Source organism: Daphnia pulex, chromosome 4, assembly GCF_021134715.1.
Source record: "Daphnia pulex isolate KAP4 chromosome 4, ASM2113471v1".
Classification (NCBI taxonomy): Eukaryota; Metazoa; Arthropoda; class Branchiopoda; order Diplostraca; family Daphniidae; genus Daphnia; species Daphnia pulex.
The window spans coordinates 3,930,764-3,952,436 of NC_060020.1; the positions used below are offsets into that span (position 1 = coordinate 3,930,764).

General features: G+C 41.3%; 5 protein-coding genes across 8 annotated transcripts; 2 read left to right on the forward strand and 3 right to left on the reverse strand.

Annotated features, from left to right (window-relative positions):
- Window positions 1–2,220: 2,220 nt before the first annotated feature.
- LOC124192418 (serine/threonine-protein phosphatase 2A 56 kDa regulatory subunit epsilon isoform-like) lies at window positions 2,221–10,374 on the reverse strand. Of its 2 annotated transcripts, none has more exons than XM_046585684.1 (11): window positions 10,307–10,374; window positions 9,863–10,190; window positions 9,318–9,617; window positions 7,872–8,068; window positions 7,088–7,189; window positions 6,246–6,338; window positions 5,616–5,746; window positions 5,462–5,521; window positions 5,044–5,377; window positions 4,746–4,975; window positions 2,221–4,649 (listed from the first exon to the last, which is right to left on the reverse strand). In XM_046585684.1, the coding sequence occupies exons 3-11, from the start codon at window positions 9,451–9,453 to the stop codon at window positions 4,502–4,504; spliced, it is 1,431 nt and encodes a 476-aa protein (XP_046441640.1). In that variant the 5' UTR covers window positions 9,454–9,617; window positions 9,863–10,190; window positions 10,307–10,374; the 3' UTR covers window positions 2,221–4,501. The 2 variants fall into 2 exon arrangements, with proteins under 2 accessions (XP_046441640.1, XP_046441639.1); XM_046585683.1 differs by having other exon boundaries at window positions 7,079–7,189; window positions 10,307–10,362.
- An 8-nt stretch (window positions 10,375–10,382) lies between these two features.
- LOC124192419 (protein cornichon homolog 4-like) lies at window positions 10,383–11,702 on the forward strand. The gene is made up of 5 exons (XM_046585685.1): window positions 10,383–10,672; window positions 10,731–10,799; window positions 10,877–10,989; window positions 11,050–11,190; window positions 11,250–11,702. The coding sequence occupies exons 1-5, from the start codon at window positions 10,601–10,603 to the stop codon at window positions 11,323–11,325; spliced, it is 471 nt and encodes a 156-aa protein (XP_046441641.1). The 5' UTR covers window positions 10,383–10,600; the 3' UTR covers window positions 11,326–11,702.
- LOC124192420 lies at window positions 11,485–12,192 on the reverse strand. Its single transcript, XM_046585687.1, has 3 exons — window positions 11,962–12,192; window positions 11,743–11,895; window positions 11,485–11,675 (listed from the first exon to the last, which is right to left on the reverse strand). The coding sequence occupies exons 1-3, from the start codon at window positions 12,094–12,096 to the stop codon at window positions 11,535–11,537; spliced, it is 429 nt and encodes a 142-aa protein (XP_046441643.1). The 5' UTR covers window positions 12,097–12,192; the 3' UTR covers window positions 11,485–11,534.
- A 242-nt stretch (window positions 12,193–12,434) lies between these two features.
- Window positions 12,435–20,583, forward strand: LOC124192417 (striatin-like). Of its 3 annotated transcripts, XM_046585680.1 has the most exons (14): window positions 12,435–12,763; window positions 13,896–13,999; window positions 14,070–14,231; window positions 14,303–14,783; window positions 15,254–15,374; window positions 16,119–16,241; window positions 16,620–16,742; window positions 16,959–17,179; window positions 17,251–17,426; window positions 17,508–17,677; window positions 17,773–17,940; window positions 18,017–18,147; window positions 18,223–18,427; window positions 18,500–20,583. In XM_046585680.1, the coding sequence occupies exons 1-14, from the start codon at window positions 12,527–12,529 to the stop codon at window positions 18,667–18,669; spliced, it is 2,592 nt and encodes an 863-aa protein (XP_046441636.1). In that variant the 5' UTR covers window positions 12,435–12,526; the 3' UTR covers window positions 18,670–20,583. The 3 variants fall into 3 exon arrangements, with proteins under 3 accessions (XP_046441636.1, XP_046441637.1, XP_046441638.1); XM_046585681.1 differs by lacking the exon at window positions 16,620–16,742; XM_046585682.1 differs by lacking the exons at window positions 16,119–16,241; window positions 16,620–16,742 and having other exon boundaries at window positions 12,436–12,763.
- LOC124192421 (barrier-to-autointegration factor-like) lies at window positions 20,568–21,651 on the reverse strand. Its single transcript, XM_046585688.1, has 3 exons — window positions 21,498–21,651; window positions 21,061–21,187; window positions 20,568–20,979 (listed from the first exon to the last, which is right to left on the reverse strand). Exons 2-3 carry the CDS (start codon window positions 21,184–21,186, stop codon window positions 20,833–20,835), a joined length of 273 nt encoding a protein of 90 aa, XP_046441644.1. The 5' UTR covers window position 21,187; window positions 21,498–21,651; the 3' UTR covers window positions 20,568–20,832.
- Between the last annotated feature and the right edge of the window lie 22 nt (window positions 21,652–21,673).

The window sequence follows — 21,673 nt, forward strand, 5'->3', positions numbered from 1 at the left end:
GATTTGTACTGTAGAGGAAGGGCCAGACTAATTCGGTCGCTGATCCAAACTGCCAACATTTTTTCGTGACTAGGAAAATTGTGATAACTTAACTAATAATAAGTCCGTGACCGAGGATCAAATGCGATCAACGGAAAGCTCAGCCATTTGCTTTCTGGGCCCAGAATTTTATTGGTGGCCATCCAGACATTTATTTATCATAGTATCGTGTCATTTTTGTGTAGCCGCAAAGAATTTCCGTGATCAATACTTTTTCGTCCGCCGTATTATTATTTGTATATTTCCATAATGGAAAAAGAACACACACACACAAAATGACGACAACCGCATCATTGCCGGGGGTAGTGAGCCCTCGATAATCGATACAGCGGTACTGGTCTCCACGATGATGAGGCGATGCTATGTCTTAATTGCTCTGTTGCACAACCAATCCATCCGGAACTTGGGCCAGGGAAGTGGCGAATGATTGCGTGCATTGAGTGTGTAATATCTATTGATTTTTTTTTCTTTCTACGGGGGGGTTATAACTCGAATAAAATTCGAATGTTTTACGTGAGATGATGTGGTGCAGGTTTAGTTATAGAACCATACGCGTCCCGTCATGTAATACAGAGATTATCTCGTAATGAAATAACGATATGACGGAGATTTATAGCGGGGTGGATAAAGGAATAAGTTGCAAACCATCAAAGGAAAGGCTTTCTATTGAGTAAACTACATTTTCCTGCGGACTATAGAGAATCAATAGACACGGAAATATCGTACTCTTATAATTGCTGATTGTCTCGATAACAAGGGAAAAAAAAGACGTCACGATCGGATGAGTGTCTATAGAATATCCGAATCAGTATCACAAAGCGATTTCTTCTGGCTGGATGGACGCAAATAACGATGCCAATATTTCAGTCAGTTGCTGCTGCAGCTTCTTTTTAATAAAATGGGAAGAAAGGATGAAAAGTCAGTAGCCTAATCCTCAGTGACCCAGATAAGTCCGTTTGGTGACTGGCATTTAATTCGCCCGCTCGATTAATCTTTAGTAGCTACTAGTCCAAAAAAGGGATTTCCCACAGCAGCAGAGAGAGAACAGATTGCGCTGCTGTGGTTTATTCTGCTCTGCTTTTCTTTCCGTCGAAGACAGCAGCCAGGACGGAGATGCTGACACATGACCCAGACGGCAAACACACAACTTGTCAGCTTTCCACCAACAATCTTGCAGAGTGCTATTAGATCCAGTACACATATATATTCCCAACTACTTTAGCTCTCGTTTCCTCGGAGCTCCTAGCCCCCCCCTGGCGACCCTCGTTACATACAAAAGAGGACACATATCATCTTGACGGTTGGTCGATACCTCATCAAGTCACCAGCCAACCAAACGAATTCGCAGAGAGAGTCACCCCGACGAGCCAGGAGCACAGTCTCACAAGTGCAGTCGCCTCACTCGACGGTCTGTCTGTTTCACGTCTGATTTTCTCTTTGACGTAAGCTGAATATGGCGTTCTTTATGTGACACGAATCCCCGTCGTATTGCGATCGATTTGCGTTGCATAAAGCTGTAGCTATTCCGAATTGTTCTTTCTGGCGAGAGAGTAGCGACCTTTTCAAAGGAGGCATTGTCCGATAGACAATGGCCAAATAAATTGGAAGGGACGACCAAAGTTAATTGGAAAAAGCTTCTCTTGATGACTGAAAGTCCACCTGCTCTATACTGGGTGATCGACGGGAGGGCACTTGACGTTCTTGATTGAATTTTCAACCCAATTTGAGTTAATAAATCTTGAGGCAAGCAACACCGAACCTAGCGTTCAAACAAACAAAATATTGACAAGGAGTAGGTCGACCTTTCAAAGTGTGTCAACACTTGAACCTGCACTGAAAGGTGCTACGCCTACGCAGACGTAGCGAAATCAATGTTTCATCGGCCAATATACCTTTTAAGCGGGACCGATCTGACGTCTGCCCAAATTGGAATTGCAAACGAATTTGTCCCCCTTTCGCTGTGCTGCATTTCCTTGTCAATGATTTAGGAGGACGAATAAGTCATTGGCTAGACAGATCAAATTTTCACTCTAAAAAAAAGGAAAAAAGCTCAAGGAAATATATCAGTAAAATTATAGAAAATTTAAATCTAAAACAAATTATTACGTACTACAATCTTAAACAGAGACACAACATTTTTTCGTTTTTGTTTTTGTATCTCGCTCTTGTTTCTTCATAATCCTCGTTTCATTGGTTTTTATGACTGCAGACATACAACTCGGTCGATGCAGAGTAAACACACTTGACAACAGGGGATGATAAAATGGGTGGGAGGGCACATGTTACTTTGTTGTTGGTGTGGCCGGTTGGTTGGTTTGCTTTACTTAATTTTTTTTTTGTTACGTCTTGAACGGTTTCCTTCTTGAACAAGAGAAAATCCAAGAAAGATGATCGAACAGTTTGGACAAAAGAGACACAAAAGATGTTCAACCATCTGTACACGAAGGACAGGGGGGGGGGGCATGGACGAAGGTGTAGTTAAGACTCATGATGATAAGATTGGTGGAGAGCGCAAAAGAATTTTAGAGGGGGAGACAGGTGTGACGGGATACAAAAAAAAAAAAAAGAAAATGTACAGCCGACCATTATTATTATTAGAAGATGATTTTTTTTCTCAAAAAAAAGTGGATGGGAAGTGCACCAGCATCATCATATCGAAGAGCTGTCAAAAAGAAACGATGGGAGGAAAAGGGGGCGGGTCAATTAAAAACTGGCTCAGAAACGAAATCTAATCAAAACATTGCATGAAGATAATTAAAGAGAAGATATATGCTCAATAGATTCAAAGAGCTGCAAAGAATGTGAACGATCGTATAAACAAACAGAAAACTGCACGTAAGACAAGAAGAAGTGATCAGCAGGTGTATATAAAGAACACGACACACACCTATTCATGAAATCAAAAGATGTTCGGAGGGGGAGACAGTTGAAAGAGGGGAGAGTTGGTGGGAGGGCAACTATACAGGAAAGGGGGTGGGGTGGGTTTTGCGGTATGGATGTACTCATTCATTTTCAAATATTTCTCAAACTAACGAGAAGCGATCAAACGCGGCCGTCCCTCTTTCATTGACTTGCAAGAGTTACTCGGGCAACATAACTTTCGTCGATAAGTCCTATGAGAAAGAAGAATAGAAGGAAAAGGGAGCAAATTAAAACAAATCGTGTTTGAAAAATTAATGGGAAGGAGGAGAGCAACAAATTGGCTACAACAAGACGGCGACTAATGATTTCTTCCTCCTGTAGACGAGACAATAAAAAAATGGGGAAAATCAACACCAGAACAATTGCGATCGCGAGAGCCGAAGAAAACCCTAACCTTCCCAGCAAATCAAACGGGGAAAAAGACCCAAAAAAAAATCACAATTAAAAAAGAAAAGAATTGTTTTTGCTGTTGTTGAAAAAGTACACGCCCGCACTTGACATTTTCCTCCTTCTTGCCATTCGTTCCCCCCCATTCCGCTTCTCTATCTCTACGCTGGCTATTATCACGTTCGTAATGTCCTTGTTCAAATATTTTGTTACACTCGTCATATCTCAACATTTTCCTCCACCTCTCCCTCATCTCGTTTCTAGTTTTAACGCCATTTCCATGTGGATTTCAACAAGAAAAAAGGAAACCCAAACCCCAATAACCTGATTTGCTTTTTTTTTCCTTTAAAAACTCTGGGAGTTTTACATGTTTGCACTTGAAATGTGTTTTTTTTTTCTCCTGTTGGGTTTGTCAAATCGCCAGAGCAAAAGCAATGGGACTAGTGAATATCCGAATCGAATCTGTTGTCACTCAAGACTTTTACTTTTTTTTTCTCACGTCTTTAAAAAAATCTAGCTCATTTTTTTAAACATTTTGCATTTGGTTTTCCCCTCTCTCTTCAAAGTGGAGATGTGATAGTAGTGGGAGGGTTAGGCGGTGGAGGAACGAACATGATAAAGAGAGAGAAAAAAAGGTGTTGGTAAATAGTTTCAGTGTCTAAGAGCGGGAAGGATAGAGGGGAAGGACAAAGTTACGTTTGTTCATTTTTCTTCTTCTCTCGGCTCCATTTTTTGGGGTTCATACATCCAACCAGCCATTCACGCTCGCTCGCACACGCACGCACAAAATGTCCTGTCACTCGGCTTAACGCGCGCACTCAACACAGACACACATCGACACTGTTGTTTTACATGGCCAGTCTTTTTTTCTTTTTTGCTTGGTATTATTGTCCCTCTATAAATGGTCGACTCAAAAACACTCGTTTGCATGAATGATTCAACGGGTTAAATTATTATTAAATTGATCATCTTGAGGGGGACAGTGGAAGCAGGAGGGAAGATAGGGGGGGGGGATGAGGGGGTGAAAGTCTGTAAGAAGGAGAAGAGAGTGGTGAGTATGTATGTATGTGTTTGTGGTGTGTGTGTGTGTGTTTATATATGTATGTATGTGGGCGGCGAAGGAGTCGAGGTGGCTGCTTCATTCTTGTTTTTTTCATTTTAAAGTGGGCGGACTTTGTTTAGCCAGGGCCACGCCTCCTGCAGCGTTCGTCTTGGCCGACGGCTCACGTCGACGATGGCTGATTTCCAGTTCGGCCAATTTACGCCACAGTTCGTCCCTCTCCTTCTCTTTCTTCTTCTCTCTATAAGGCACGTTCCGGCAAAAAAAACAAGACAAAGAATTTAGTCGACCGTAAACAAAGTAAAAAGGAGGCGAAATTCATAAAAAAATTGATTACTTCTGTCTCTCAGTCTTATAGGTGGCTGTCAACTCGTCAAATAGTTTCGAGTTCATCTCCATAAAGGTTTTGAGAACATTGTAGACAAGGGCGACAATCGTCTGGTTCCAGTGCTCCTTGCTGATGCGGTAGAGGGCTGGGAACATGATTGGCATTATGGCCGCACTGTTCTCTTCTATTAAGCTCATGACATACTCGTTGTTCCACAGATACAGAGCACGTTCGGCCACCTAACCAACAGCCAAAGTAACAGTTAGAGTACAAGAGTTGATACGTTGAATTTTTATTATTTCAAGACCTGGAAGTGAGGGCTGGAAACGCATCGCGAAATCTGCTTGAAGAGTGGCTCCTGAATCTTGATGAATTGGGCCGGCTCCGTCACATCGAGAATCTCTTCAATCTCACCGAGGAACATCACCTCCTTCTGAGAGCAAGTCTTGGGCCAGTACTTGAGCAGGCCACGGATCACCTCCTCCGTGAGCGAGGGATCCTTCTCAAGAAACTGGACGACACAGTAGGCCAGCTGGGCGTGGTAGAGCGACAGGCACTTGACCTTGTGCAGGGGCAACAAGACCTTGACCAGAAACTGCTTGTGTTCCACCTTCAGCGGCAGGGCGAATCCATTGATAATGCTACACACAAACGCAAAGTCACAAACATGAAAAAGACATTAACACACCACGCAAACTGCCAGTTCTGGTTAGAAGATTAATTACCTCCCGAGAATTTCCAAAAGCTCGCTGACACCGTTAAAGTGTTCCGTCTCATAAATGAATCTGCAAGCGAGGACAACCAATAAAAAAGGCAAAAGTAAGTTGCAAAGTCTTTTTTTAAATATTCAAAGAAAAAGTATGTGATTGTATAAAGAACCTGAGAAAGATGTTGTTGATCTGTTTGCGGATAAAAGCTCGCAAGCCCAGAAATTTTCCGTAAATCCGGTGCAATACTGTTTTGAGGAAATCCCGCTCGCGGGGATCTTCGCTATCGAATAGCTCCAGCAACTATTGACGTGAAATCCGACCAGACCGAACACGGAACACGAACGAAAAAGTATATAAGAAGATTAGAACATGATTCAAATCAAACTGGATCAACCAATGAATAAGGCAAAAAGAAATAAGTGGACGAAATGCGGGAGGGATAAAGAGAGAGGAATGATGAAAAGTAAGTTAAAGGGAGGCAGTGAAGCCTCACTGGTGAGACTGGCCGTCAGAGTTGAGGGGGGAAATAGAGGAAATACAGTGGGCAGTCGAATGTGTATGCGTGACAGGATTCCGATTGAGGATTTCCCTTCCCCCACCCAAACCGGATCACCCCAGCTACGCTCACGGCTTGTGATCGATATGGTCTGGTAAAGCTGGCGGGAGAAAATGAAGACAAGTCAAGACAAAAGAGAAAAACCCAGCGAGGAATTGGAAGTGGAAAGACCCAAGGCTGTTCATCGGAACAAACTGATGTGCGTGAATGTGTTCATATTATCGTCAATGATTATATATGTACCTGAAGGACGAACTTCTGATCGATCACTTTCTTGCCGATGCCTGGCTGGAAATCCGGCGACTCCAGGAAGCGTAAGAAGAACTCGTAGACCAACTACAAAGGAGGGTGAACGGGGAAAAAAAGAAGGGAGGGAGAGATGGAATTGGAAGGAAAACAAGGAAGGAGATAACGTCGATCAAAATAAAAAAAAAAAACAAACAACAAACAAAACAAACACACAAGGTAAAAATCAACTGGCTTTCACATCATTGGCAGTCGTCAGTTCAAAATTAAAAATAGTCACTGTGCATTATTTCATCCATTCACCACTCGACAAAGAGTTCCGAATGCAATGATCACGTTCGTGACAGATGCATTTGCTGAAACAAAAAGCCGCAACACCACTTAAGTCTGATTAACAGTCATGAAACCTTATTCCTGACGGTCTCTGCATGAAACCGTCCGCCCTTGATAGCATCTCGACCAAAGTCGATATCCAAGCGAAATAAAACAGCAACGCAACCGAAATGGTGAAAAATAAAAAATAAAGGAATTTAAATAATTATGCGGCTGAAGGCAAATGATATGAAATCAAATAAAAAATGACGATAGGGCGGATGGTAGTTCAGGCAAAGACAAGAGACAAACATCCATACATAGTTAGACATACACAATTTTTCACGTCCGCATTCAAAAAGCAAAGAAGAAAAAGGATGCGATCAACAGTTTTTTCGAACCAGGTTCATTTGAATGCGTTCGTTTTTATAAATCTTTTTTGTTTTGTTTGTTTGTTTCCTTCTTCTTCTTACAATAGCAAAGGGTCAATAAGAAGCGTTAATGGTTTTGGAGCTCACATAAATCACCTGTAGATGAGGCCAAGAGGCCTCAAGTGTCGGATCATCCTCTTCCGGATCAAAGTCGGGGTTGTCGCTCGGCGGCAGCGTCCGAAACAGATTGCTCGTGATCTGTACATGAAAGAAAAGAAACAAGTTTTTAGAAAAAAGTCAATATTTGTCGCTCATTACTACAAAGCAAAAAGTCCAAGCGTGGAAGTGTATGGGGGGGAAACGTTGTCATTTGCACTAACAAGTTCCGCTCTCGACTGTCAAGCGTTCCAGAAAAAAGAAAGATTCTCACCCTTTTCCGACTCAAACCAACATATTCAAGCACCCATCTAAAAACGTACACAAAACACGTACACACACTTGAAGAGGAAAAATACAGTAGTCGAACAACTCGAGAGCGAGAAGTTATTTTTTCCCTCCCTCAACTGCAACTTTTTTTTTTCCGATGGGGAGTTATGTTTGTCCAGTTGGGTCCGCCTAGCGACCCGCGTGGGTGAGCGAGCGAACATAACGAGAAATTCTTTCTTTATCACAAGTCGACAGTCTAGGCTCAAAAATCCCGAGATTATATAGAGATAGGGGCAAAAAACATAAGAGTTTATAGGCGGGAGTCTAAAAGGTACACAATTACACATTCCTGGACGGACGCTTCTAGATCGATAAAAAGGCGTTTGAAATGAGCTGGCTCGTTTAAGGGTGGATCGAATATCGATAAAAAAAGTGTCAAACATCGTTTCACATGTTCCCCGAACGATAAAAGAGTACAAGAAAAGTGATAATGAAATGAGCGCCATTTTTATACCGTGCGGATGATCTCCGGATAGACTGGCTCGGTCAGGACTCCGCGACCGGCCGTGATGTAGTCGACCAGTTCGGTAAGCGAAGCTCGCTTGATTTCTTTTCCTTTAAGGTCGGCTACCGGGTCGAGAAAATCGAAACCCAGGCAGCACTGGCGCAGTTTACGAATGAAGAGCTCCTCTTGCTCGCCGGCCGGAACATCTGCAAAAATAAAAAATAAGCAAAATAAATGAAGATTAAACCAAATTGAAATTGGAAAAAGAAAAAATGAAAAATTAATGGACGATGTAGAAACTCAAGGGCTTCATTTTTTCCCCCCAATTTGTGCGCCTGTGCGCATCAGGGCGGAGACAAAATGCTGCACGTGATGAGCGACATATCGACGGATGTGACGGAACGACTCAATCTTTTTCTAACGCAAACGCAAGTTCTTCTCGTAGTCTTCCTATCGGCTGCTTTGTGTGTTTGCAAAGCAAGAGGAAAGGGGGGGGGAAGGAGGAGAGAACGGCGGAGACGCCGAGTAAGAAGGGAATGGGCAGACGGAACTTGGCACTGACTGGGCTACACAGCCTAAAAATAAAGCTGGTCCATCACACTCGCTCACACACACACATATATACACACAAGCCCTTTTTTCTTCCTTTTCATGCCCAGTTCAGATACTCTTCGTCCAGCCCCACCCACATCTAGCACCAACAAAAACATACCCGACTAGAATTCGCGATAAAGCATGAAAAATTGCAAACCATTCACTTCCTTGCCCTTTTTTTTATGATTTTATCAACATCCGTTTTGGCATTGCAAACGGCAAAACACTTCCAATTAAAGCAGCTGCACAAATCAGGAGTTTCTTTCTTTAATTGCTGGATAAAAAGAATTAACTAATTGGAATTTCAGTGTTGGAACACCTAGTGAGTGGAAGTTTACTACAAAAAGGGGCAAATAAAACAATGGATACATAATAGCCTCTTGGAAGATAATTGGTTGAACTGTAAGGATTCGTATAAAGTGTGAATTGTTGACATGAAGACAAAATCTAACGCAAAGTCAAAGAAAACCATTGTTTAGTTTACATTTCTGAAAGAATTTCTTTCTTGACCCGTCTCATTAGACATCTGTAACAAAAACCCGGCGTATACGGCAATTTCAGTGAAAAATATTCGGGGAAGAAGGATGTCCCGGAAAATGCCACCAGGAAACCATAGAAAACAAATGCACTGACTGACTATTACACACATGTAGTGTTTCTACTCTTAACTTGGACCAAGGGAGAAAAACTAAAGTAGCTAAGATCTAATTGTTCACAGGAGTTGGTATTATTACAGGCATGTTGTCTTACAGAAATAGTTCTTAACGAAATACAAAATAGGGATGACTGTGATTTATGGATTACATCACCTTCTTAGACCAGATTTCAATAAACCAGGATAGACACAAGGCACTTTCTTACCTTTTAATAAAGGAAGAGGTTGCAGATCTGCTTCACTTCCTGAGTGATATCTTGATGAGCCCTGCGATTTTTTGGGCTTCTTCTTGGGTGACCTTTTGAATGGGTCAATCTTGTCAACAAGCGGTCCAGCAGACATCCTTAGTTATCTGTCTGGATCTTTGCAAGCACTTTGAAAAGGTGGAGGAGTGAGGGGCCTAGTGTTGGCCCAAATATGTGTTCATCAAGACATATCCTAGCTTGTCATTTGAATATCACAAGTTTCCTCTTCTTAAGTCCTAGTATTGGTAGTTGTGATAAATCCTGAAATGAAAGAAAAATTACATCAGTAATCAGATGGTCAAGTTAGGCTAGGTGCAGTCCATGAACAAAGTCAAGGATCCAAGTATATATGCTAATTCTACCATATTTGGACAACATGTAACAAAAATTACATTTCCGATTAACGGAAATAAAAAATTTTGCTCGTCACAGAATAGGGTTCAAAAAAAGAATAGTGTGAACCTCATCGAACATGCACCGACCGCTCGTCTTCCCTCGATACTTACTATGAGAAAGAGGGCTGATATAATATTCACCGATTCCCTAAACTCTTCTCTCCTTCCACCACGATGAAGAAAACCAACGTAATCCAAGATATGATGCGGTTTTTATACTGTGAGCAAAAAATGGGAGCTGTCGTTAATTGTCTGTGGGACTGCTGAAAGTGTTTTCTTCGTGTCACTGTTCGGTATAAATCCCATGAAACGCACCCAACTCTCACACAATCACCATCTTGAAAAGTTTTTTTCCAGAGTGAGGAAGGACTCGACTCTCCCTGTAGAGAAGAAGAGAAAGTCTTGCAACGCCGCAAAAAGACAGAAATACGTCGAAATTCTAGAAAACCCAATAAAATAAAGATGATAAAACTTGTTGAGTTGGAGAAAAGAAAATATTCTTTATTTAATGATCACGCATATGATAGCAATAACTTAATGAGAATATTTTATTACAATGTTAAAATCGGGAGTAGATTACGCCGACGCCTTAAAAAAGATGCCAAGTCCCCCACCTAGCGACGCTCGTTTTAAGCTTTAGCGTTGTCACGCACGAAACGAGGGAAAACATGCATATCATTTGCCGATGAACAGACGTGTAAATAAATCTGTGGTTTCAACTTAATATTCACAACATTTCTCAAAACATAGCTGTGGTAGTGCAGATATCGGCTAGCTATCAAGGCAAATTTGAAAAATAATCCGTGGTTTTGACAACCAATTTGGCCATTTGTTTTCCTAGTCACAAAAATGTCAGACACCTTGATGTTTGCGTTTTGCCTATTCGACACCGGGGCACTTTTATTTCTACTTGTTTATTACGTATGCATCACTTTTTTTCTCTCTGTTTTACTCAACTTTAAGTTGTTATTCTCTTTAGATTATTACCTTATCAGATCTGGAATGTGATTATCTAAATGCACAACAATGCTGCTCGAATCTCAATATAGTAAGCAAATAACTAAGCATCCAAGAAAATTTTATGCAAATCACAATTTGAACTAACAATATACTGTTTTATTTCAGTGGATTTTACCAAGAATAATAGCCCATCTTATCACTGTTATCCTGTTATCATTCACTGGGCACTGGTGGATTGTTCTCACGTCACTTCCTGTAACACTATGGCTTATTTACGAGTAATACCTAATTGTATTTAATTACCTTGACCTTATGTAATTTCAAATTGTGCTTTGTAGGTGGTTTTCTGTTCCAAAGGGAAATATGGGTGTTTATGACCCAACAGAAATCTATAATAGAGGTCAATTGAAAAGACATATGAGGGATTGCATGATTGGTTTAGGATACTACCTTATAATGTTTTTCGTCTATTTGTACTGGTAAGTCACAAGGCATATTTATTTGAAACTTGTTTAATCCATCCCCTCTTATTTTCCAGCATGATTCTTTCAATGCTAGCTGGTGATCCAAGACACAAAGAAGACCCATCTATGATTAATGATCTCAACCCGTAAATTGCTTAATTGGACTCTTTTCTGACATAGCTAGTCATTAAATGAGTTTATGGAATTTCTTGTCAAATACTCTCGACACTAATCAATTTTTCTTCTCGGCGTGTGGTATGGGTCTGGTGCACTTCCATGAATTTACATGGACGATTGACTGTCGCGATATTGCGATGATAATGTGTATTGGATTGGAAATTATCACTAATCATGAATTATTAATTGTCATCGCCTTCCCGAGCTTGGAAGTCGTGAAGAGCTGTGATGTGAGAAATTCGTGTCTCCAGTACACTTCCATGGACCATCTCTCCTAAAATCTTGTGAATTATTTCCTTGTTGTGGACTGTTTGCATCTCTGTCTTGATAAATAAATAAATCCAATAGAATCTTTTTGTTATTTGCATAAATTTTTTTCATTTTTAGTACTTTGGTCTTCAGGTGGTGTGTGAGGATAAATGCGAAAGCATGTAGCAGATCGGAAGCAATGTTTGCGTTGGCCGAAGGAACCGCACCAATAACAATACACAGCAAACCTTCTCGTTTGTAAACAGCGAAGCAATCAGATCTCTTTAATTGCCCCTACATAATGGTAATGAAGTGTGTAATTTTTTGTTTTTAAATAGTATACAATTTAGTTGAATCCACCTCTTTTTCTCCTGTTTTTAAGCATTCCTGTACTACATCCCTCTCTAAGTTGGTTACCGCACACAGAACAGACTCAAAATAATGTGAAAATTTCACCTCTCCATTAAGATTGGAAATAGCACAAAATCGAAACATTCTGATGGACAATTCTAAAACTATAAACTGAAAAACATATTGGCTTGGTATGTCCCATAGGACAAACGACGCACAATCGAAGAAGTTGCCCGGTTTCAATTTCGCGGAATCGCAATATACAGAACAGGAACGATCGAGGTCGAATGAAATCCTGTTTAATTTATCGATCAACTCAATCAATATAAAAATTATACAACTTATAATATTTCTAGAATGTGTTAGTTAATAATTTTATTTATTTTACGAAAGCCAATATTTATAATCAGAATATTTTTTTATTGCATTTCGTATAGTTTTTGTTTTGACTAAACACATTTGTAGGAAGCTCCGCTACGAAACCTGGCGCTCGAGTCGCCTCGGATTTGTTGCAAGTTTTGCTGAGAAGATTTTGGCTGTCAAATATGGCGGCGTCCCATTCGTTTCGTCAGTGATGAAAATCCCGGAATCCGGAACGATGGAAGACGGGCCCAATTCTGCACCGCATAATGGCCAGTTGGGACCTTCTGGTGTGGGCACAAGTTCGTCCAGTGTCAAAGTCAATAATAGCGACGACAACAATCCAAGGTTACAGTACTCGATCCCGGGCATCCTCCACTTCATCCAGCACGAATGGGCTCGTTTCGAAATGGAGCGTTCACAGTGGGAGGTGGAACGAGCAGAATTACAGGTGATACTAAACATTAGAAAATTCATGCATATTTCACCATTTCTAGTTAGAAAATCATTAAGTATACACCCCTGAGTTAGTCAGAAAAATATTTGGCGCTGACCTTCTGTTGGTAAACCTGAGGTTTCCGTCTCAGCTGATGGGCAGTTCTGATCATTGTAATCCTCCAGCAGAGTAATATGATCGGCTTATTTTCGCTTAAAAATTTTGCTATATAGTTACTTTTCAATGGTGCAGAAAGAAGTTGAATTGTTCCAACTCTTGCCACATACATTTCTCATCTTGTCAGAGTAATTTCAGATATTTCCTCAAGAAATATCGCTTGAAGTGTACAGAGCATAGACTGGCCTTCATATGAATATTCTCATAGCTGGTTGCTACCACACATACTCCTCTTGAGAGCTGACATGTTGGTTGGTTGTATCAAAAACCACATACACAAACATACAGCCCTAAGGCCTCAGGACAAGTTTTTGCTTGGCTGGACACTAGTGTTTCTTTGTACTTGTTCTCTTTCAGCTCAACGCGTTTCCCACGATTCGATAAGTATTTATTAACGGACTCCGTTCTTGTTAGTTATGTTCCATCTGGATAGAAAGAGGGGAAATAATTGTAAGCCTGTGTTGGGCTGTCAAGTGCGTCACGTTCTACTAGTCGACAGACCGACATCATCCTGTTCTCTCTCGTAGAATCCACCCATCGAAAAAAATTGGTATTCTAGGGGTATCTCGATTAAGAGACTCTCTAAATTTAACAGTTTTCATCTAAATTGAAATTGGTCGGAATACCCCGGGGACGCTCGTTTTATATATACTCTTGTCGCGTCGTATCCGAGAAAAGACAACTGGCAGACCGAAATTCAAGCTGCCTAATCGATATAGAGTGAGCAGTAATCTGTCAGGACTCCGTGTCATTTCGAAGGAGGAACAGGGCCCCTGTATAATCTCTGTTCTGCACGCTCAACCTCTTTTGACTTCCAGATATTTTTACAAGTGCCAAAGGCGCAGTAGATCCTTATGTTCAGGCGTTTGCTTCCGTAATCTTATCTCTCGAGACAAGTTCTATTCTTTGTTAAATTTCGCAGTGTTCTTCTATTTGAACGTCTTAACATTCGATTGGTTGGTTTAAACAGGCTCGGATAGCGTTTCTGCAGGGAGAACGGAAAGGGCAAGAAAATTTGAAGAATGATCTAGTCCGGCGGATTAAAATGCTGGAGTACGCCTTGAAACAGGAGAGGTAAAGAAAAATACGTGAAAAATCCATTGGCATGTTTTTAACAAAAATCTTGATTCGCTTAACATTGAAGGGCCAAGTACCACAAACTCAAATATGGGACGGAGCTTCAACAAGGCGACGTTAAGCCACCCATCTTCGAAGACGGCATTGGCGGCGAACCTGTCGATGGCGAATCCATCTTTATCACTAACAGCAATGTGAACTGGAGACAAGGGCGACAACTGTTGCGCCAGTAAGTCACAAAAGGAGAAATTCGCGATAACCAATGCATTAACAAATGATTTGATTCTTTCCCTTATTCAGGTACCTCCAAGAAATTGGTTACACCGACACAATCATTGATGTTCGGTCTAACCGCGTTCGCTCTTTGTTGGGTTTGAACCCGGCTGGAGCCGCGGCTGAAAAAGAGGAGCAAACGGGCGGAGGGGCCATCAACGGAGGAGCTAGTAACAGTGGTGTTAGCGGAAGCAGTGGAAGCTCTGCTGGCGCCGGATCCAGTCCTGGTGATCCGAGCGGCAACAGTAAGCGGCTGAGCGAGACGCAAGGCCGTCGAGCTCCGGCAAAGAAGGTGCCTCCCGCCTCGTTGGCCGAAGCCATGATCATGGATACAGAGGCAGCCGTCATGGCTAACTTCGACTTTCTGGCCCAAGAAGGAGTCGGTGTCGAAGTAGACGACGAAGACGACATGAGCGATGAGATGGAAGACAACACGGACGATGATGCTGACGACACCGCCAACGCATCGAACGCAGCAACTTCCAAACGAAACAAAATGAAAGCCAAAGTGCGTTGAAGAGATAAAAAAAATCAGAGAACTCGGTTTAACAATTCTTTAAAGAAGAGTTTGGATACTCTATCCACTTGTAACTAGTTCTGGAATCTCAATATTGAAGCATTTTGTTTCCACTCATCATTTGTTTCTTTCCCAAGATCTTTTTCACCCATTCATTTTTAAAAGACAAGTGGATCGCGTATCCAAAAAGTGCATGATTTGCAATAAAAAAAACAATTTTAGCTTTGGGGTTTTCCCACCCAGTTCTAAGCTCTGGCTAAAAATAAGAGAACAAAAAATAAGATTTCATTCTGAATGGGGATAGTGCCAAACTTATTTAGGTGTCGATTCGCATTTCGAATTCCATAGTTAATGAATCAAAATTCGATATGGGGCGTTTCTAGTCTGTCTGTGTGTAATCGAAGTAATGGGGCCGACTTTGAATGATCGTATAACAAATTTTCCTTATTGTTGGCATGCAGAACCTCCGTGACGACGTGGATGCCGAGACGGAGGAAGTACTCAACGAGTTCAGCTTTCTTGGTAGCGATACCGATGACGCCTCGCACGAGTTGCGAGTTCAAACTGATACCACCGACTGGGGTAAGTCGTGACCTTTTCTTATTTTTGTTTCGTTTTTTTTCCCTCGCTTAAATATCGGTTTATCGACTCTTTCGTATTGTTTGGGGGCAACATGTCTTCCGTACACACCTTTTTTTTTCCATTTTCGTTAAATACACAAAGAAAATCTCCCGTTGCAGTGGTGGAAAGCGCTTCCTTCCTTTTTTTTTTTTAAATCCTCCCCAGCTTGCTAGTTCTTTTTTTCCCGGAGCAGTGCTCCATATGGTGCTAACATACGCACCAAAAAGAAGAAGAAAAGAAACAAAACATGGAATTCAGCAATAATTTTCCTCATCTCTTTGCCTACGTCCGTCTTCCCTCACCGTGCCGCTTCGTATATACACGGTCTGTCTATTGAAATTCCTTTCCGAGTCACAGAGATTGCTGTCCTGTTCTTTGTCATTTATCATCTGTGTGTTCTCCCGACGATCCTTATCAAATTGCATGCCCACCCCGAATGTCGTTTGTCTTCAGATGCCGCGCGTCCTGTGAATAGATGATTCATCTCTTTTTAAATAACTACAAAGCATCAAAGCATGAAAACTTGAATTTTTAAAAATTTCTTTTCTTTCTTTTCGTTTTTTTTACCCCCGCCGTATTTCTTTTTTTTTTGTGAATGGAATCTTCCTTTCGTTCCGTTTCGTTTTTCTCCCCTTTTTTTGTTGTTGTTGTTGATTGTTTGTTCCTGTGTGTTGTGTGCGCGCGCGTGCGTATGCGTGCTATTAGATCGGGGCCGATTAACGACTTCGGATGAAGACTCGGAATGGTCGATGGACCCGTTGCACATCTCTCAACTTAAAGAGCTATACCGACGGGATCGTGCCAAAAACAAAAGGGGGAACGTATCGCGTAAGTTCAAAATTGTCCAATATCGCACGAACGAATGACAGCAGCTGTAGCAGTCGCGTTTAAAAAAAAAAACTTACTCGTTTTCACGGAGAAGACGAAACAGAAGAACGAGACGTGACGTTTATGTATTTTAAATTTTCTTTTTTTTCCGCCTCAGAACTGAATTGATTTTTTTCTTTTTTTTTCTTCTTTTTTCTTTTTTAATAAAATCCTTCTCCTTCCTTTGCTGCTTGATTTAACCCTCGATCTTATCGGTTTTGTGCTCGTCTTCTTATTCGATTTCGTGAATGTTGCGGGTTCTTTGGCTCCATTTATTTCCCTCCCTTTTTTCGAACCGTCCGTTTTTTTTTCGCTTCCGCTGCTTATTACTTCGGTTAGGTCCCAAGCGATCCGCATTGCAAGACATACTGAGGAATATGGGCTCGACAGAGGAGTATGGCGATCCATACTCCTTTTTCGATTCTTCTTCCTCCACATCCCCTTCTGCAACAGCCGATTCAGGTAGCGCCTTCCCTCTACTTGCCTTCCGCCAGTTATTTCTGCTCAACGAGCTGGATGGGCTCCCGAAAGATCTGGCCAGAGAGATAACATGCTGAAAAACTTAGAATTTATTCACTTTCATCTCATGTTTTATCCTTTTAACCTCGCCTCCTGGATTGCCTTTACAAAAATAAATTGCACTCATAATGGTCTTATTTGTATGATAATGATGAACAGGATTCAGCGGCGGTAACAGCGGCAGTGTTCCCCGGCGCCCTGTTGTCCCTGCTCCAGTGACTGGACCAACTCCAGTCGGCATTGGAGTTGGAGGTGAAGCGGCACATTTGGGTGGTCTGGCTGGTCTGTCCTCTTCAGACGACGAAGGTGTCGATGGTCATCTGGGCTTGGGCGAACTGGCTCAATTGACTGTCAATAACGAAGCAGAAGTCAGCTATGATGTAAGTTTTCAATCTGGTTTAAATCTTCACTGATGAAAACGTTTAGAAAACTGTTGCATTGTCTTTGGTAGATATCGGTGAACAAGGAATCGTTCCGGAAGACATGGAATGCCAAGTATACTCTACGTAGCCACTTTGACGGTGTGCGGGCGCTTGCTTTCCACCCCGTCGAGCCCGTTTTGGTCACTGCCAGCGAGGATTGCACTCTCAAGCTATGGAACCTCCAGAAAACCATTCCGGCCAAAAAGTCAGTAGCGATCCTTGACGAACTGATGTGGAAAAATTCCGATATTTGATTTGTTTTTTTTTGTTCTATTTTCTACTTTAGGTCAGCTTCCCTGGATGTAGAGCCTGTTTATACGTTCCGAGGTCACACTGGACCCGTACTTTGTTTAGCAATGAGTTCGACGGGTGAGCAGTGTTTCAGCGGTGGTCTCGACGGTTCTTTACAGTGCTGGAATATCCCCGGGTCAAATATTGATCCTTACGATTCGTATGGTAAGTACTTCATTTCCATACCAACCAAGTCCGCTTTTGGATGGTATCTCGGAATAATTAAACAATTTCATTTGACTTCTTAATTTGGCTTACAGATCCAAGTGTATTGAGCAACTCATTGCTGGGACACACGGACGCCGTTTGGGGTTTAAGTTTGCACAGCCAGAAGCTACATCTCCTTTCGTCCTCGGCCGATGGCAGCGTCCGTTTATGGAATCCTCAATCTAAATCCCCTCTCCTCTCAGTTTTTACCTCTGAATCAGGTACGAACGATGCCAGACTAGCCAAAGTCCATTGAATGTGAATGGTAACATTGTTCTCCTTTTCATCTGTTGTTAGATGGAATACCAACCTCTGTGGATTTTGTCCGTGACGATCCTAACCGAATGGTCACTTCCTACAACTCGGCCGCTTGTATCCTCTTCGACCTAGAAACGGGTCAACCAGTCACTCGGCTCGACACAGATAAGGTTAATACTCTTTCCCGACATGCATCCCTCGTAAGGCCATTGTTAATATTTGACTCTTCCATTTATTTCCCCCAGGGAGTGGAGGATTCAGTGTTTGGACGGCAGATCAATCGTGTTATTTCACATCCTACACTTCCGTTGACCATAACAGCCCACGAAGATCGACATATCCGCTTTTACGACAACAACACAGGGAAGCTCGCACACGCAATGGTTGCTCACTTGGACGCTGTCACTTGTTTGGCCGTCGATCCAAATGGGCTTTACCTACTCTCCGGAAGTATGTCGTTGTTGACAGTAATCTCTTTACGTTTTGATCGTCTTAACGCCATCCGTTCAATTGAACTTGCAGGTCACGACTGTAGCATTCGACTTTGGAATTTGGAGAACAAGACATGCGTTCAAGAGATCACGTCGCACCGTAAAAAGTTTGACGAGTCTATTTTCGACGTTGCTTTCCATCCGAGCAAGCCGTTCATAGCCTCGGCTGGAGCCGACGCCCTGGCCAAAGTCTTTGTTTAGTGGAGAAAGGACACTCATAACCAAAACAAGAAAGGAGAATGCCATTTTTTTTTGTTGGATTTAATGGTAAAAATTAAATTGCGAGAAGAAACTTCAACAAAAAAAAAAAAAAAAAAAAAAATTACAAAAAACACAAAAACAAAAAGGCAAACCAAAAAAAAAGCTTCAACAGAAAGTCGATGAATAAATGCAGCGCGCATGTGCGAATATGCTCGAGTCACAGAACGCGGCAGTATATACAGCAGTGTTGCCGATCAGAGAGATATCTATCAACATGAAATCAATTTATCCAGGGCTGCAATGAAGTGATAAGAGACTACTAGCCCGTGTGCAATCTATGGCGATTCGGTATAATTTGTGTTGACAGCAACAGCATCACCAGCAACGGAGGAAACGACACAGGAAAATAAGGAGAAAAAATGCAACAACGTGAATTCATCAGATAAAAAGATTGGTGAACTCTCAGAAGACTTCTGAATTTTGATTCTACACCCCCCAGTCCCGTTGATTTTCCGTTTTTTTTTTTCCTTTTTTTTTGTTCATTGTTGCTGTTCTATCATCTCACAACTCGACTCCGACCTTAGCTATAAACCTTTGAGGGAAGAATAACGTTGTACTTTTAACCCGTCGTCTGTCTGGAAAACTTGTATCTTTTCCATCTTTCTTATCTTTAGTCTCGTAATATCTATCTCGCCCATGCTTCCGCCCCACTTCATTTGTAAAAAGACAAAGCGAAACAATTCAATTCCTCCGTTCAACTAGTTTCAAGGGGGGAAGAAATATTTCGATTTTTTTCTCTCTTCTTACTGACATTACCTCTTGAGTTCAATAACTTAACGTCTTTTAGAAAATATTCCACCCCACCAGTTATATATATATAGAACTAGGCCCTCAAACCGTGTGCATGTCTCATAGAACTTGTAGCTTCTTTTTACTTTACACACAAAGAAATCGTAGGAAACCAACTCCTCTGTTCCCTCGCGTTCTCCAAGGATCCACACGAAAGAAAAGTTAACTCAGTGTTAAAGTAGCCTTTTTCTGTTGTCAGTTTTTCGTCTTCTCTTTAAAAAAAAACTGTACAAATAATGTGTGGTTCGCGAAGGTTGGTTTTTACGGCTGTGAGCATTAAACCAAGGAGGTTGCAACCCTTACAATGGCTCCGCGAATGATTCTGTGGGGATATCCTAGATCAGATCCTATTCAGTGACTCAGAACAACTTTCAAGGCAAATTGATTAATGAAGAAAAAAAAAAGCGTTTGTCTCGTGTAATATTGTTAGCTCCCTTTCTCTGGTTGGCTTCAATGTGGCGTTTGGAAATCTTATTGTTTGTTTTTAAAAAATGTCAAGAGTTTGGGTTCTCGTGCATGTCTGTGAAAAATCAGTCGGGAAAAGTTTTATTCCGGAAATTACTGATAATGTTTTACACCCACCTCCTCCCACATAACAAACGTCCTTGTTGCTTGCCGTGCGTTCTTTTTAAATTTGAATCCCCTCCCGTCTTGTCCCTTTCCAACTGTAGTTATTATTACGAGACTAGGAAAAACTACTTGGTAAGTATGAATGAAAGAAGACGTTCGGTTTTTCCCTTTGGGTGCGTCGAATTGTCATCGCCTACTAATCGTTGACTGAAGAGAAGGAACAAGTGGAAGAAAAGAAGTCAAGTGAAAAATACAAAAAAAGAAATACAAGTGGATAAATGTGTGACGATATCAGTTGGGTAGATTTTGCTATTCTTGCTGCTGCAACCATGTTCTCTCAATGTAATCTACGATTCGAACAACAAAAAGTCTATTATTAGGGCCCCGACTTAGTGTGCGTGAAAGATCCCTATTCCCCACCTTCCCCTATTCCCACAAAAAAACTCAATTTCAAACATTGTCTGATTGAAAAAAAAATACACATTGAACTAATTATATTTTGATTTTTATTTAGAAGAACCACTAATGGCTGGTTTTCCAGAATATAACTTGTATGTTAATTTCATAGGGACATACATACATGCGTAATTAAAATATATACGATGCAGTGCCCTTCCACCAAGGCAGCGGCGAGCAGGTATTAAAAGTTTTAAGAGTATGCTGTGTGTGCTGGAAGTATTTACGATAGGTGGTGGTGAATTGAGACTGATAGCAGAACACCCGATCAACATCAATGGTAAAAGATTACAAAAACTCATCACACCAATCTGACAAACATTGGTGACAATCTCCTGCTTGTTTGGCGTTGGCTCCAGCTGTGTCTTTGAGCCAATCCACGAAAAGCTCTTTGTTCTTCTTTAAGACCAGGAATTGTCCCAATACAACAGATGCCTGCATATGTTAAATGGATTTTATTAAATTGAATTATATTGATTTGCTGGTATTGAGAGAGTGTAATTTATTTTTTTTTACCTTATCAAAGCCTTTCTTTTCTAAACGATCTCCTAGCACTCCTCCAATACCAGCAAGATCTGTAACAGCTTTTTCTCCCATAGGCTCAGCTACAAAGTTACGATGCTTCTGTGAGGTGGACGACATTCTGCAATTCAAAATAAAAATGTCACTCTTGGCATTGAAGAACTGACAAAGAATCACTAGCAAATCTAGTTTATAACAACATTCTTTGGAAGGCACACCAAGAATCAACACTACAATACACGATTTTTGGGGAAATTCGTAGATGTTATTCAAATGTAAAATATGAACATTTCATTCAAGCCAAGAAATGAAGAATGGTAAAACCGTTATTCTGTCTTAGGTGTGCGTTGCCCAGAAACAGGAGGACACTTTCACTAGCTTTACAAGAATAGAATTTGACAGAATGGATATCAATTGTTAATTAAAATTACCTCTGAAGAAATTGTCAAAATGACTAAATCAGGACTAAATGGAATGGACAAGGAAGAAATTGATTTCAGTTTTCTAACTCTGCGTGACGTTAGACAACGCTTGTTGGGTTGCAGCTGCAGACTCTATTCAAATTCCTTTTTAGGAAAGTCAGTAGAACATTGATGCCAAACACCTA